This window comes from Vulpes vulpes, chromosome 8, assembly GCF_048418805.1.
Source record: "Vulpes vulpes isolate BD-2025 chromosome 8, VulVul3, whole genome shotgun sequence".
NCBI lineage: Eukaryota > Metazoa > Chordata > Mammalia > Carnivora > Canidae > Vulpes > Vulpes vulpes.
The window spans coordinates 89,798,844-89,813,938 of record NC_132787.1 but is presented as its reverse complement, the minus strand read 5'-3'; the positions used below and the strand labels follow the sequence as shown (position 1 = coordinate 89,813,938).

Sequence of the window (15,095 nt, the reverse complement as noted above, 5' to 3'; positions counted from 1 at the left end):
TCATTCCCTTGAGAATCTGAGCTCCATGCCAAGCTACTTTCCTCCTTCTCTCTGAGGAACAGGAATTGAGATTGGAATTTTGATACATAATATACAAATGGTATAAAATATAAAGCCTCCAGAATTCAAAGAATTGGAATACCTCCATTTAGGACATGTTTTGGGTCAAGGGATGAAAATGGTGACCTAAAAAGTTTACAGGAATATTTTTACTGAACAAATTAAAAGTTTAGTATAAAAATTACTTTTTATAAAATCATGATGCACATTAAATGTATAGAAATAGTATGTAAGTTGGCCTTGTCCCCGGGGATTTCTTTTTTGTAAAGATTTTATTTATTTATTAGAGAGCATGGGGGAGGGTGGGGGCAGAGGGAGAAGCAGGCTTCCCACTGAGCAGGGAGCCCAGTGTGAGACTTGATCCCAGGAGCCCGGGATCATGACTGGAGCCAAAGGCAGATGCTTAACCAACTGAGCCACCGAGACGCTCCCCTGGTATTTCTTATAACATTTATTAATGGAAGAATGACCAGCATTCCCACAGTTGGATAGGAATCAGTTCAGGATATTTGTGTAATTTGTTTTGACCTTGACATGACCTTGGAGTGTGCTTGTCATCATCAGCTCCACTTGTTCACCTGCACTGTTTATGAGGCACTTACCAGGTGCCTCCTGTGTGCCAGCAGGTGGGCTGCTGGGCACTAAAGGATCCAAGGTATAATAGACTGTTTCATTACAGAGCTTTCAATTTAGCTGAGTCTGTCTCCTTGGTTTTGTCCTTACCTAAGGACAATAAGTAAATATTTTCCCTCTGCTACGCAACTTGACTGGATCCAACTCATTCTTAGAGGCCAGTCTTGTATTCCAGTGAACCCTCCTTGATTACCCCAGCTAAAAGTGGTTTCTCTGCTCTGGCAACTTCTATTGTGCTTATTTTCTTTAACGACTAATTTGGCAATTAATCATGTTAATTGCTTTGTGACTTGTATCTATTGTTGTCTTGAGCTGTTATTTAAATTGTGCTTGTTTGACTTTCATGGGTTTGATTTTTGTCTTCTGATTTACAATTTGAGGTTCTAGAGAATAGACTCCTTTCTGTACTCTTGTAGCTGTAATCTCTAAACTTTTTGATTATACACCTTAAATAATTTATGAACCTTCAATACATGTATACTTATTTAATTATAAAATATACTTATGTTATGAAACATATATAAAATATAAATTAGAAAGAATGACATAAAATGAAATAAGCAATATTGTAAAAGTAATTTATATTACTTATAATATGGTATTTTCACCTGTCATACCCAAAAAAGAAATCTGCAAAAATATATAGATATTAATGAAAGAAATGCCATGTTGGCTGTATACACTATGCCATAAGATCAGTTTTTAATCCCACTTGGTAGCGTCGGTTTGATTTTAACCACTCTGATGGGTGTGATGTGGTGCCTTATTGTAGATTTAAATAGCATTTCTCTTGTGACTAATTAGGTTAAGCACTTTTTCATGTTTATTGGCCATTTGGATCCCTTTTTATGAAGTGTTTTTTCAGGTCTGCTAACTTCTAGAGAAAAGCTCTTGCCAATTTACAGGAGTTCTTTGTATATTTTAATAGCAATTTTGTATATTTCAAATATCTTCTTTCTGTGGTTTGTCTTTTCACTGTCTATTTTTTTATGAACAGAAAATCTAATATTAATATAATCCAGTTTACTCATCTTTTCCTTCATAGTAGTACTTTTTGGGAATTTTTGTTCACCCCAAGTTCTTGAAGATATTTTTCTATTTACCCAATTAACTTCCCCCATTATCTCCTAAAAATATTTTGCTTTTGCTTTTCCCATTCAGAGCTTCAGTTCACTTGAACTTGATTCTTATGAGTGGTATGGGGTAGGGATTAAGTTTCATATTTTTCCCTGTTAGTATGTCCAGCCAATTCAGCACCATTTATCGAAAACAGTTTCCTTTCCTTACTGTGCAGAGATGCTTTTATCGTAAATTAAGTGTCCAGGAGTGGCTGGGTGGGTCAGTCAGTTAAATGTTCTCCTTTGGCTTGGGTCACGATCGTGGGGTCCTGGGCTCGAGCTCCACATAGTTGGGCTCCCTGCTCAGCGGGAGCCTACTTCTCCCTCTGCCTGCCACTTCCCCTGCTTGTGCTCTCCTCTCTTTGTCAAATAAATAAATAAAATCTTAAAAAAAAATAATTTAAGTGTCCAGATACATGAGGATCTGTCTCTGGACTCTGTCTTTGTCTTTGTATCAATACCAGTATTTTAATTACTAAGATTTATAGTAATTTTTAATATCTAGTGGAGCAAGTTCCCCAATAAGTTTTTTTCCTTATTGTGGTAAAATATACATAAAAATTATCATTTTAACTATTTTTAAGTTTACAGTTCACAGCATTAAGAACATTCACATTGTTGTGCAACCATCATCACCATGTATTTCCAGAACTTTTTCCTCTTGCAAAATTGAAACTCTGTACTCGTTAAATACTGTCTATTGTACCCTCCCTCAGCTCTTAGCAACTACCATTCTCTTTCTGTCTTTGAATTTGATGACTCTAAGGATCTCATATGAACGAAACCCTATAGTATTTGTCTTTTTGTAACTGGTTTATTTCATTTAGCATACTATCTTCAAGATTTATCCATGTTGTAGCATGTGTCAAAATTTCTTTCCTTTTTAAAGCTATTAAATAATATTCTATTACACATATATGTCACATTTTGTTTATCCATTCATCTTGATGGACACTTGGGTTACTTCCAGTTTTGGGGTATTGTGTATAATCCTGTCACATTTTTCTTCTTCAAGAGAATCTGGTCTATTCTTGGTTCTTGGTATTCTATTTACATTTTAAAACCTGCCTCTCACGTTTCAGATTAATTGAGGGGAACTAACATCTTTTCATTAAGTGTGTTTTAATCATGAACATACCTATATTCATTTATTTTCTTCTAATAATAGCTTTCTATGTAGAGATCTTGTACATCTTTTGTGACATTTCTATATATTTGATAGTTTGATGTTATTTTTGATGGCCTCTTTCTAAAAGATTTTATTTTGATTTTTAAAAAGATTTTATTTATTTATTTGACAGAGAGAGTGAGAGAGAACACAGGAATAAGGAGAGGGGCAAAGGGAGAGGGAGAAGCAGCCTCTCTGCTGAGCAGGGAGCCCAACACGGGGCTGAACTCTAGGACCCTGGGACTGTGACCTGAGCTGAAGGCAGATGCTTAATAGACTGAGCCATGCTTAACAGACTGAGCCATCCAGGTGCCCCTAAATGTTTTTATTTTTTAACTGATTGTTGATGGTGTGTAGATATGTGTATATAGTCTACAGTTGATTTTGTGTATGTCCTTTGTCTAGCAACTTTGCTAAACGCACATATTTCCAATAATGCCTATGAAGATTTAAAACGTTTTCTAGGGAACCCTGGGTGGCACAGCGGTTTAGCGCCTGCCTTTGGCCCAGGGCGCGATCCTGGAGACCCGGGATCAAATCCCATGTCGGGCTCCCAGTGCATGGAGCCTGCTTCTCCCTCTGCCTATGTCTCTGCCTCTCTCTCTTTCTCTGTGTGACATCATAAATAAATAAAAATAAAAAAAAATGTATTAAAACGCTTTCTATATGCACAGTCCTATTATTTACACATAAGTATAGTTTTATTTCTTCCTTTCCAATATATATACCCTTATTTTCCCATGCTGTTCTGCACTTGCTAGGATTGCCGGTATGATGTTGAATAAAAGTGTTAAGAGCAGATAACATCTTGTTCTCTGTCTCAAAAGGAAAAATGTAACATTTTGTTATTAAATGTGATCTTGTTACAGGTTTTTTTTGTAGATGGTCTGTATCATATTAAGGAATAGTTCCTTTTTTATCCTTATTTTCTTTTTTTTATCCTTATTTTCAAAGAGTCTTTAAAATCATGAATAGATATTTAATTTTATCAAATATTTATCCTGTACTAATTGAGATAATCCTATTAATTTTCTCTTTTATTCTGTTAACAGAGTGAAGTAAGTGCACATATTAGAAAAGAAGAAAGGTTGAACATTAATGAGCTAAGCATCTGTCTCAAAATATTAAGATTTTCCCCCTCCCAGTTAACTATTAAAAATAGTTTTTGAACCTCTCATTCCTACTGGAATCATACTGTAAATTAAACCATGTTTTTGTTATAGGAACACCTACTAATACTTAAAAATGTTCCCTACTTTAGGATTGAAGTCTATCATTTATAAATGGAGATACAGCGTATAAACTGGGAAGAACAGTTGATGCCACATGAACTGGCAAACACATTTTTTTTGAATATTTTAATTTTATAATTTTTAAAACATTCTGAGCTGAGTCACATATTTTGGTAATGGCATTTTGGAATCCTATGCTAAGAATTGAATCCATCACTTTCTAGTAGGGCCTAGAAATAGATTTCAGGCTTTGGAGATGTAGAGGATATATTTGGTGTATCAGGAACATCATATGTCATCAAGCAAATAGTGCCATTCTTCTGAATGATGTAAAAAAATCTCAGTGCAATGTTTTTTGGTCCTCTTTTACCTATTTTAATTCATGAGTCCCCTTGTAGAAAGCCTAAATTTGACCCAGCAGGTTTTTGATGGGCCATAATTCCCTTCTAAGGCTGAGAGTGTAAGATCCTGTGAGTCAGAAGTTGAGATGGCTTTGCAGATCAGATGACTGTTTTGCAGATGATTTGGTAGCTGTTGAGATAGCCTGAGGCACTCTTCAAGCTTCTTTGCTGTGCCTTTCAGTCTGGAAGCTGTGATAATTTTGAAAATGCTTTGGTCTGAGTGGAATCATTGATGATAGAGTTAACTCAGAGGAAAGAAATTCTGTAAAATGAAAAGGTTGGTAAATATGAGCTAACAAGAATCCATTCTAATTTGTGACTTCACATTCATGTAGCAGCCAGTTATTGGTCTTTGAGCTGATCTTGTTTCATAGTTACCTGTGATTTTAGATTGCCAAAGCTGAGGACTTCCTTCTCAGCTGCTGGTGAATATTGTTGGTTAAGCACAAACGTCATTATCAAGAAAACAGGAAGCTATGTAGGAGAACGTGCCAAGTGGTAAATTAATAGCGTAAAGGAAACTGACGTAGACTCAGGGAAGGAGCCCTGGACTCATCTACTTTGTTCTTTTCTGATGGTTTGGAGAGGAGAAATGTTTTAAATCATTCTTTTTCCAGAAAGCATATCGAATAATAGAGTTAGTATTAAATTAGAAAGCATATATTTTGCATTCTCTTAAAAATGCTAATGTCTTTTTTTTTTTAATTTTTTATTTATTTATTTATTTACTTATGATAGTCACAGAGAGAGAGAGAGAGAGAGAGGCAGAGACACAGGCGGAGGGAGAAGCAGGCTCCATGCACCGGGAGCCTGATGTGGGATTCGATCCCGGGTCTCCAGGATCGCGCCCTGGGCCAAAGGCAGGCGCCAAACCGCTGCGCCACCCAGGGATCCCAAAATGCTAATGTCTTAAAGGTTGTAGAATATTTTTGTATAACTGTTAATCAAGATTAATTCTTGGCTGTCACTAAAATCCTATAAACTGTAGTGAAATTGCCAACTTTTCCTGTTTGTAGCAATACCTTAATAATTTGAGTCAGATCTCAGGAACTATGAATAAGTAATAATTTAAAGATGATTCAAATCCAAATTTACTTTCACTTTGTTTAAGGGGCTTGTTAAGTAAGTTAATAGTGTTAACATTGCAGAGCCTTGTTTAATCAAATTAGGAGCACCTTGTTCCTGCCTTTGCATCATTGATTTATATGTGTATACAGTTCTTATACTTATTGATTAATCACTTTGATTTCACTGAAGCTCACGTGACAGAACACTCTTTTTTGCAACATTCTGTCAGCTTTTACTTTTTATTATTTTAGGTACTTCATAAAGTGGCTTTTATTGACAAATTTATAATTCACATTTTTTACTAATTCTGATGGTTTCCCCTTTAATTATTGAAAGATGATTGAGAGTTTAAGAAAATAGGCCCTGGGGGATCTCTGGGTGGCTCAGCAGTTTAGCACCTGCCTTCGGCCCAGGGGCCCAGGGTGTGATCCTGGAGACCCAGGATCCAGTCCCACATCGGGCTCCCTGCATGGAGCCTGCGTCTCCCTCTGCCTATGTCTCAGTTTCCCTCTTTGTGTCTCTCATGAAGGAATAAATAAAATCTTAAAAAAAAAAAAAAGAAGAGAATAGGCCCTGGAGCCAGACATCCTAGGTTTGGATCTAAGCTCTGTCACTAACTAGCAAGATACTGTGCCTCAGTTTGCTCATCTGTAAAGTGGAGGTAATAATAGCATCTTTCTCTGAAGGTTGCTTTGGGTTTGAATAGTTCAGTCTAATTAAAGAATTTAGAATAGTACCTGCCACATCGCAAATGCTTTATAAATGTTAACACCTTTTGTCATTATTTATTGAGAAAATAGAGTAATTTTAGGAAGTGACTTTAAATATAAATTCTGGGTCACACATACAGTCCTTCAAAGGGAGGACCTTTTACAAATAATCGTACTTTGGTCTCAGAGGTGAGGTTAAGAACATCTTCCCAACTCCAGTAAAATCATTAGATTTGTCATGAAAAGAGCCCAAGACTGGGAGTCAAAGTTTATGCATTCACTTAGCAAACCTTTATCTCCATGCGTGGTTGATGGAATATCCATGTCCCGAACACCAGTGCTGGCTGCTGGAGATTTACAGATGACCAAAGATGCCTAAAGTCAGAGAGACTGAGATGTGACCAGAGCACCCTGGAAATGGTTCCTGGTCCCCATGTTCTCACTAGCACATGTGAGACCCTTGGGTTTCACTGTCATCATCTATAAAATGACAGTTTTGAGTTTAATGTATGATGTTAAGTATGTGCTATAATGTCATTAGTGCTAGATGCTTAGTATGGTGCTAGATGCTACACTAGGACGTTATAAAAAGTATAAAACTGTTTTGCCACTATGAATCCTATGATGTGGTTGGGAGGACAAACTACAATTGGAAAATAGATAAAGAATAATCTTGGGAGTCATGTGATTAGATGTAAGATAAGACGTGGTAGGGACAAGAGTATATGGAGGTTGTACTGCTAAGCATTTTACTGTATCTGTGGTTAGCTGGCTGTAATTTCTGTAATAAAATACCATAGTAAACTACCGGTTCTGATGTGATCAGGGATTCCCACTTGATAATTCCCACTTTTGGAATCTGTAGAATGTGGTAGTTTAACTTCCTCTAATCTCCCAGGTGTTAAACTTTAAAATGGTACATTCCCAGTATATTGAGGTAATTCCAATTTAGTAAAAGATATATTTTTAAAGCATAGTCTTCATGCCAAAACTTTTTTTTCCCAATCTAATGCTGTGATGTTTTTTGTCTTCATCACTGTTGTATTCTGTGCACCTAGCACAGTGCCTGACAAGTGGTAAGCACTCGGGAAATTTAGTTGAGAGACAAATTGAGAGTTACATTTTTTTTTTATTTATTTATGATAGAGAGAGAGAGAGAGAGGAGAGGCAGAGACACAGGCAGAGGGAGAAGCAGGCTCCATGCACCGGGAGCCTGACGTGGGATTCGATCCCGGGTCTCCAGGATGGCGCCCTGGGCCAAAGGCAGGCGCCAAACCGCTGCGCCACCCAGGGATCCCCAAGAGTTACATTTTGATCGTCAGAAATTTTTAAATCATTTAAAGTTAACTTATTACTTAAAGATACTCAGTTTGGAATATTGGTTTTTAACTCTTAGATCTGTGTTAGGACAAGTTGCCACTTTACAAATATAATTTTAATGAAGCCAGCAGCTGGGTTATTTAGTAGCTTTTTTATACTTATATAAGGAAATGATTTTCTAGATGAATGAACTTCTCCACTATATTAGTTATCTGTTGATGATGTCTGATTGCAGTATCCTGGGAGACCTTACACCAGAACTGCTCAGTCAGGCCATTCCCAAACTCTGACACAATGAAACCATGAAGGATAATAAGTATTAGCGGTGTGAAGTTTTGACATACAATATAAAGACCTCTCTATATATTTTACTTGAAGACTTCAGCAGATTACCCTTGCAGTTTTTCCTTCTCACTAAAGAGTGAAGCTCTTTAGAGGAAAAAGATAAGTCAAGCCATCTAGTCAAATATAAAAAAGATCCAGTTAACTTTAAAATATTTACTTAAATATAAAATGGTCCATGTTCTTCATAAAAATCAAAGCAGCACAGAAATGTAATCAAAGAATGTTGTAAAAATTACCCCAAATCCTGCCAAACTTTGGTGACTCTCCTGAAATCTGTTTATGTGGATAGACACACACACACACACACACACACACACACACACACACAGGTTTCTCTTTTCCATAAGTGGAATCTTACTGTTCATATGTATTCTTTGATCTTTTTTAACCCATGAGTAACAGAAAAACTAATGCCGTCCTTGAATGTGATTTGAAATTTCATAGTAAATTAAATACGTGACCAAAACCAACTTTATTTATGTATTTATTTATTTATTTAGATTTTATTTATTTATTCATGAGAAAAACACAGCGAGAGGCAGAGACACAGGCAGAGAGAGAAGCAGGCTCCATGCAGGGAGCCTGACGTGGGACAGGATCCCAGGTCTCCAGGATCACGTCCTAGGCTGAAGGCGGCACTAAACCGCTGAGCCATTGGGGCTGCCCCAAAACCAACTTTAGGCAGAAGTAATTTTAAAGAAGGGGAAACATTTTAGTTTAATCTTAGAACCTTTAAGTAACATGACATTGGTTTATTTCCCATAAAGCTATTTAACCTGGGTAATATGGAAGATAGAGCGTAATAGATATTTAAAATATTTGTTCAACATTTCATTTGAGAAACTGAGTGCTGTGTAGGGGAAAGAGACCTGCTAATGGCAGCGTAGTCTTTGCCCTGTTTCCTTGAACAGTAAGCTCTTGGCCCTAAATTCGTATAGCAAAACAGAAACCAGTAATTAACTAGAGATTAGCCATTTTAACTTGGGAATGCTCTCTGGGGAGTGTGGCCTCTGCCCTTGTCCCCACACCAAGTGAGTGATCTTTTCAACAATACACAGCACTCACTCTGAAGTCAGTTTTGGCAGATTTTTCTTCTGTCTTCTCTGTGATGTTTTCATGGCCCTTATGGATTGGCTGGCCTACCCATTACTCTGGCTCTGTTTCCATATATGATTTGACTGTTGTCTCATACCATCTACTCTTGATTGATAACCTTGATTGCCCTTCTTCCTAAACTTGCTTCCCTCCTAGTTGACCTTCCTGAGTAAATCCACATCTTTCCATTGGCACTGCTGCTCCCCTAGTCCAAGTATCCATCATCTTTCTTTCCTGAAATGGACTCCTCTTGGTTTTTGTTTGACATCCTTACAGTCTCTTTGTCTTGTCCTTAGAGTAGGCAGGATGATCTCTTAAGCACAAAACCAGATACTATTACTGTTCTTAAAACACTCCTTTGGGCTTGGAATAAAATCTGAATTAATTGCCACCACCTACAAGGCTCTGCAAATCTGTCCCTTGCTTACCCCTTGTCCTGATCTCTTGCTGTTCTCTCCCTTATTCATTCACTCTGCTTTAGATGCATCGCTCAGACATACCAAGATTTCTTCCCCGAGATCTATCAGACTTTTTCCTGCCTTCACGCCTTTGCACCAGCTGTATCCTCTGCCTGGAGGGCTCTGGCCCAGAACTGGCCCTGGTAGGACCCTTGGTGATAGTTACGTAGTAGGTTTCAGATTTCACCTCCTGGGAAGGAGGTCTTCTCTAGTCTTCCGGGGCAATATAGCTCCTGTTCCACTGCAACACTGGTTTATTTTCTTTATAACATTTAGCAATCTTGAACCATCTTTATTTCTTTGTCTCTGGTTTATCCCTTCTTTTTCCCTTTGCCAGAATGTAAGTTCCATAGGACTGGAGATGTTGTCTGTTTTGTCCACCCTGTATTCCTCACACATACAACAAACCTCAGTAAATCTTTCTACCCACGTAGGTGAAAAAAAAAATTAGTGAGCGAATCACTCAGGTGGAGAAATGCACTTTTTAACACCCTAGGGTGTCTGGAGCCAGCTGTTCACATAGGAAGGGAGGAGGATGAAGGGGCAGAGCATAAAGCACTTTTTAGTCCTAGTTAAAGCATAAAGTAAATAATCCAAAAGGTGGTCCAAACAGTGAATATAACAACTCAGAAATTGATTTCACATTGAAGAAGGACGAGTTATTCAAACTAGAATCAAATTAATTGTGAGGATTTCCTGTACTATTAATAGCTTCAGTTGCTAAGCTATGTAAGATAGGTAGATAATTTGATCTTCAAAAAGAGATGCTCGATTGTGAATGGTGTTTATTTTTTATTGAAAAATAATTTTAAAGCATTGTTCTTTGAATATATGTAAGAGAAAAAATTCTTAGTGTTGCTTATAGGGTCATTTCTATCATTAGATCATAGTTTATATTTCATAATGCTTTAATTTATGTGTTTTCCAATAACTGCTGTTCCAGGGGCTAGAAAAGATTATACTATAAGGGAAATATTTTATTATTTTTTAAAGATTTTATTTATTTATTCATAAGAGGCACAGAGGGAGAGGCAGAGACATAGACAGAGGGAGAAGCAGGCTATACACAGGGTGCCTGATGGGGGACTTGATCCCCACACCGGGGATCATGCTCTGAGCTGAAGGCAGACGCTTAACCTCGGAGCAACCCAGGTGCCTAAGAGAAATATTTTAGTACCTTTAATAAAATATACCCCAAAGAATTTTTTATATTGAACGGTAAAGGAGAATGTGTTCTTAAAACCTGTAAGAAATTGAAAGAGGTTACTGTGCAGTTACTAGAGCAACTTTGTTGTTTCATTTATAAACTGGTGTTTTTTAATTATCCCCTAAAGATAAGAGGAATAATCATCCTAGTGATTTATGTTAAATATATCTGAGTTAAACTTTCCATCTGGTCTTTTCTCTTTCACACTCAGATAGTTTTGGGAAAAAGTAATGGTAAATCTGAGATCTAAATTAGTTTTTTTAAGTCTATATTTTTTCTTTTTTCTTTTTTCTTTTTTTTTTTGAGAAAGAGCACGTGCATGCATGCCCAGGCTTTTATTTATTTATTTATTTTTATTTTAATTCTATTTTATTTATTTATTTATTTATTTATTTATTTATTTATTTATTATGCCCAGGCTTTTGAGTGGGGGAGGAGAAGAGGGGGTAGGGAGAGAGATAATCGCAGGCAGACCGCACTGAGCCTGGAGCCCTACAGGGGCTGGATCTCATGACCCTGAGTTCTTGACCTGAGCCAAACTCAAGAGCCGACACTTAACCAACTGAGCCACCCAGGTGTCCCTTAGAATCAGCATTTTTTAACTTTATTTTTAAGTGACTATTGCCTTCAAAGTGGCCATCTAGGGAAGTGGTACATTTACTCTAACAATGTTTCCGTTCCTTAAAATACCCTTTTCAGAGATGCCTTATAATCAGTATTGGAATTATGAAAAAATTTTGCATTTTTTATTTATAATTGAAAAACCTCGTTTTTAAAAACTAAATGAAGCCTTATAATTTCCTCAGTTGACTTCATATTAATATTATACTGATTTATTTATTTATTTATTTTTAATTTTTATTTATTTATGATAGGCACACAGTGAGAGAGAGAGAGAGGCAGAGACACAGGCAGAGGGAGAAGCAGGCTCCATGTACCGGGAGCCCGACGTGGGATTCGATCCCGGTCTCCAGGATCGCGCCCTGGGCCAAAGGCAGGCGCTAAACCGCTGCGCAACCCAGGGATCCCAATATTATACTGATTTATGAAGCCAGTACTGCTGTTATGCCGTTAAAGTTATGACTTGTGAGATCATGAACAAGATCTTGTAAATCTATGGAAAGAACAAAGAACATTGTATAACTTTGTGGAGTAATAGATTGAAAAGAAACCAAACTCGGACTAATTCAACCCCCTTTTAAATTTGCAATTTATCTGAAACCAAGGGCAGTGCATTGTGCTCTGCTGTAGATGGAAGTCACTGGTGTGCCAAATCCAGAGGAAGCACCTTACCTTTGGGGAGAGAGAATCATCTGGTGTCAGAAAAAAAGTGGACTCTTTTGGTACTGAGCGAAAGAGGCTATTTAAAGTCTGTCATAAAATTACTATTGCAATTCTTGACATCAAAGAGTACAGATCTGTTTTGGTTGATACACTTCCTTTAAAATTCAAGATACACTTATTGGAGAGAGAGAAATAGTTGAAGCTTTGTTGGTGTTTGTCATTAGAAAGCATGTAAGTTTTATTGTGAGATAAATGGATTACTTGTTTTGGGGCAAGTCTTATTGTCTTGGCTTCCTTGACCATCAAGCGCTTTTATTTTGTTTATAAGCCAATGTTTTAAACTTTGACCTATAAGGCTCACCTTTTACTTACTTTATTAAATATCACAAATATGTGGACTTTTTAAACAAAACCTTTTCTTTTCTTTCTTTAAAGCTGCACATCATTGACTCCTGGACCCAACTGTGACCGATTTAAACTACACATACCATATGCTGGAGAGACATTAAAATGTAAGTAAATGATGACTATTCTATTGAAAGTGTAGATTACAGTGCTAGTTGTCTGACTTTGTGCTTCCGTTTTTATTTCTGGCTAAGTGTTATCACTAGGATTTACCACTTTAAAAAAGTTTGTCTTTCAATCCTAGTTCTATTCAAAGTAAGGCAGTTGTCAGTGGTCAAAGTGACCTGTTTGCCTGAGTGCCTGAAATACGCATTCACCGAAATTTTAAATTTTTAGGTCAATGCGATAATTCTTGTATTTTTGTTTTTCTCTATTGGCAGATCTTATGTAATATCCCATAGAGAGAGTCTACTGCTTTAAGATACCTGGTTATTTAGAAAATATATTTAGATAGAAATGGGTGCTCTGCACCACTCCTGGTAACTCCTTCCTGGAGCCAAGGCGGCCAAGAACCATTGTCATTGATGTACTTCTGATTGCTACCTGAGCATAAGAATCCTACTCTAGAGGCTCTTTCACAGGTTAGGAATGCTAACAGGTTTCTTCTTTTATAGCAAGGGTCAGAAATGCAAATGGGTACCACAGCTGGACTGGTAAGAGAAATGAGGGGAGGGAGCAGGCTAGGTGTGGTGGGGCACACCTACCCTTCTTGAAGGGACTGCTTCTGTTGATTTCTCTGTTGAGAAAAAATGGAAATCCAGATGAGTTTTGGATGCTGACTACTTTTTCAAAAATTAAAAACGGCATGAGCCAACATAATGCATGTCCAACCAAATGTGTGTAGGGTGTGGCTGGAGCTCTTGGACCACTAGTTTGTGACCTTGATAAATAGTAGGTGAGACCTACCCTTGGATTTAGTCCACCATCCACAATACTTGCCTTGGTTGTATCAGCCCTTTTCTGCTGTTATGACAATTGCTGATGCTCTAGCCCAGTGTGGAACTAATGGTGGCTTTGGTCACTCAGTCTCACCAGGAATTTTCTCTCTTAAGCGTATTATTGTAGTAAACAGGGTATTGGGATCTCTCCATTCTTAAAAAGAAGAATAAAGAACATAAATGTTCAAGATGGGACAGATGAGTAAATAGTGCCTTTCAGACTGTGGACTGTGTTTTACAATTACAGGCCACCAGGGGCCACATCTTAGTATTCTGTAGAATCAGAAATGAAGTATTAAGTGAAAAATATAGGACATGCTAACTTGTGAACCTGGCATTGTTAGATCATTCTCTGGAAACCATTAAAATACGTAAGAATTTCAGCTGCCTGAGATAAGATAGTATGACATTCTAGATTGTGACTATTTTTGAAAAAAATATTAACTAAATTTAAAAGAAATAATCAAAGTGAATCATTCACATGGTAAAAAATGTAAAAAGTTCAGAAATTTTTTACACATGAAAGCAGTAGTCCTCTGTGACATTTCTTCCCAAGTCTAGTCCTCTTTCCCAAGGGAAGCACTTAAATTTTGTTGTTGTTTCAGTATGTAGTTCTTCTGGGGATGATTGCTGTATGTCTAAATAATGTTTATGCCCTCTGTTTCTTTACTTGCCAATTTTAGATATTGTTATCTTTTGACTTCCTGCCCTGATACATGAGGCATCAGCCCTGTTTTCACCATGCTCTTTATCTTTTTCTTTCCTTCCCTTTAATGTAGTTATATCATCACTGTTGGTTCCTATGTTGGTTACCCTGTGGCTAAACATTTTTCCTTTCTTTTTTTTAAGGATCTTTTTGAGCATCGTATGGTACAGTTAAATGAACAGCCCCTAGAACATTCTTTGTAAGTGGCACACAGTTAGCACTGTTGTTATGTAAGCACAGTCTCTGGGTTAGTATATTTTTATTTAGTTTCCCGTGAACCAGAGAGTGTCTTTTTGGCTCCTTACTTGTGAGATGAATATATTAGCTTCTGCCCTTCTCTCCATTCCTCTTCTTTCACCTCCTAACTTTTGTATTATTTTCCTTTGGTAGTGTCAACATTAATAACTTATTGTCTGTTTCAAAGCTAGAGTTATCTTCTGTGCTTTGTTTATAAATTGCTTGAATGAATGATATGTAGGCCTGCTCCTATTCAGTTATCGCTGTGGGGTTTGCCTGCTTTATTTATTCTTTTGGATTTGACCATGTTTTGTAGAGTCTATGTATTGAAAATTCTGTGTTTTGTGGGATTAAAGCATAATTGTTGGAACACAGTCAGATACCTTGCTTTGATTCCATTCCTTTCTCTACTTTTCCTGTAGCCCTTCTGAGAATTTTTACTTAACCATAGTTGTAATTAGGTATCTTAGTTTCTAAGAGCTCTTTTTTGCTCTTGCTCTCTGCTCCTCTTTCACAATGTCTTGTTCTTATTTTTTGAATACAATGTCTTGAAAGCTTTCAGAGAATGTAACTTTTTAAAAAGGTTTTCTTAATTATTTAAATTTTCCCCAGGGATTGTATTTTTGTTTGTTTATCATTTTCCCTTCTCTATTATTCTGTAGTCTTTCCTTAAATAAGAGTTGGGTTTTGGTTGTCTGCTTACATTTACG

The 15,095-nt window shown here is 37.0% G+C and overlaps 1 protein-coding gene across 7 annotated transcripts in view; it reads left to right on the top strand.

Moving 5' to 3' along the window:
• Positions 1–15,095, top strand: part of BABAM2 (BRISC and BRCA1 A complex member 2) — a 405,688-nt gene that overhangs the window by 28,444 nt on the left and 362,149 nt on the right. For all 7 annotated transcript variants that reach the window (XM_072767925.1, XM_026016020.2, XM_026016025.2 and 4 more), the window contains exon 3: positions 12,535–12,611. In XM_072767925.1, coding sequence (XP_072624026.1) covers positions 12,535–12,611 — 77 coding nt within the window. The remainder of the gene's footprint in view (positions 1–12,534; positions 12,612–15,095) is intronic.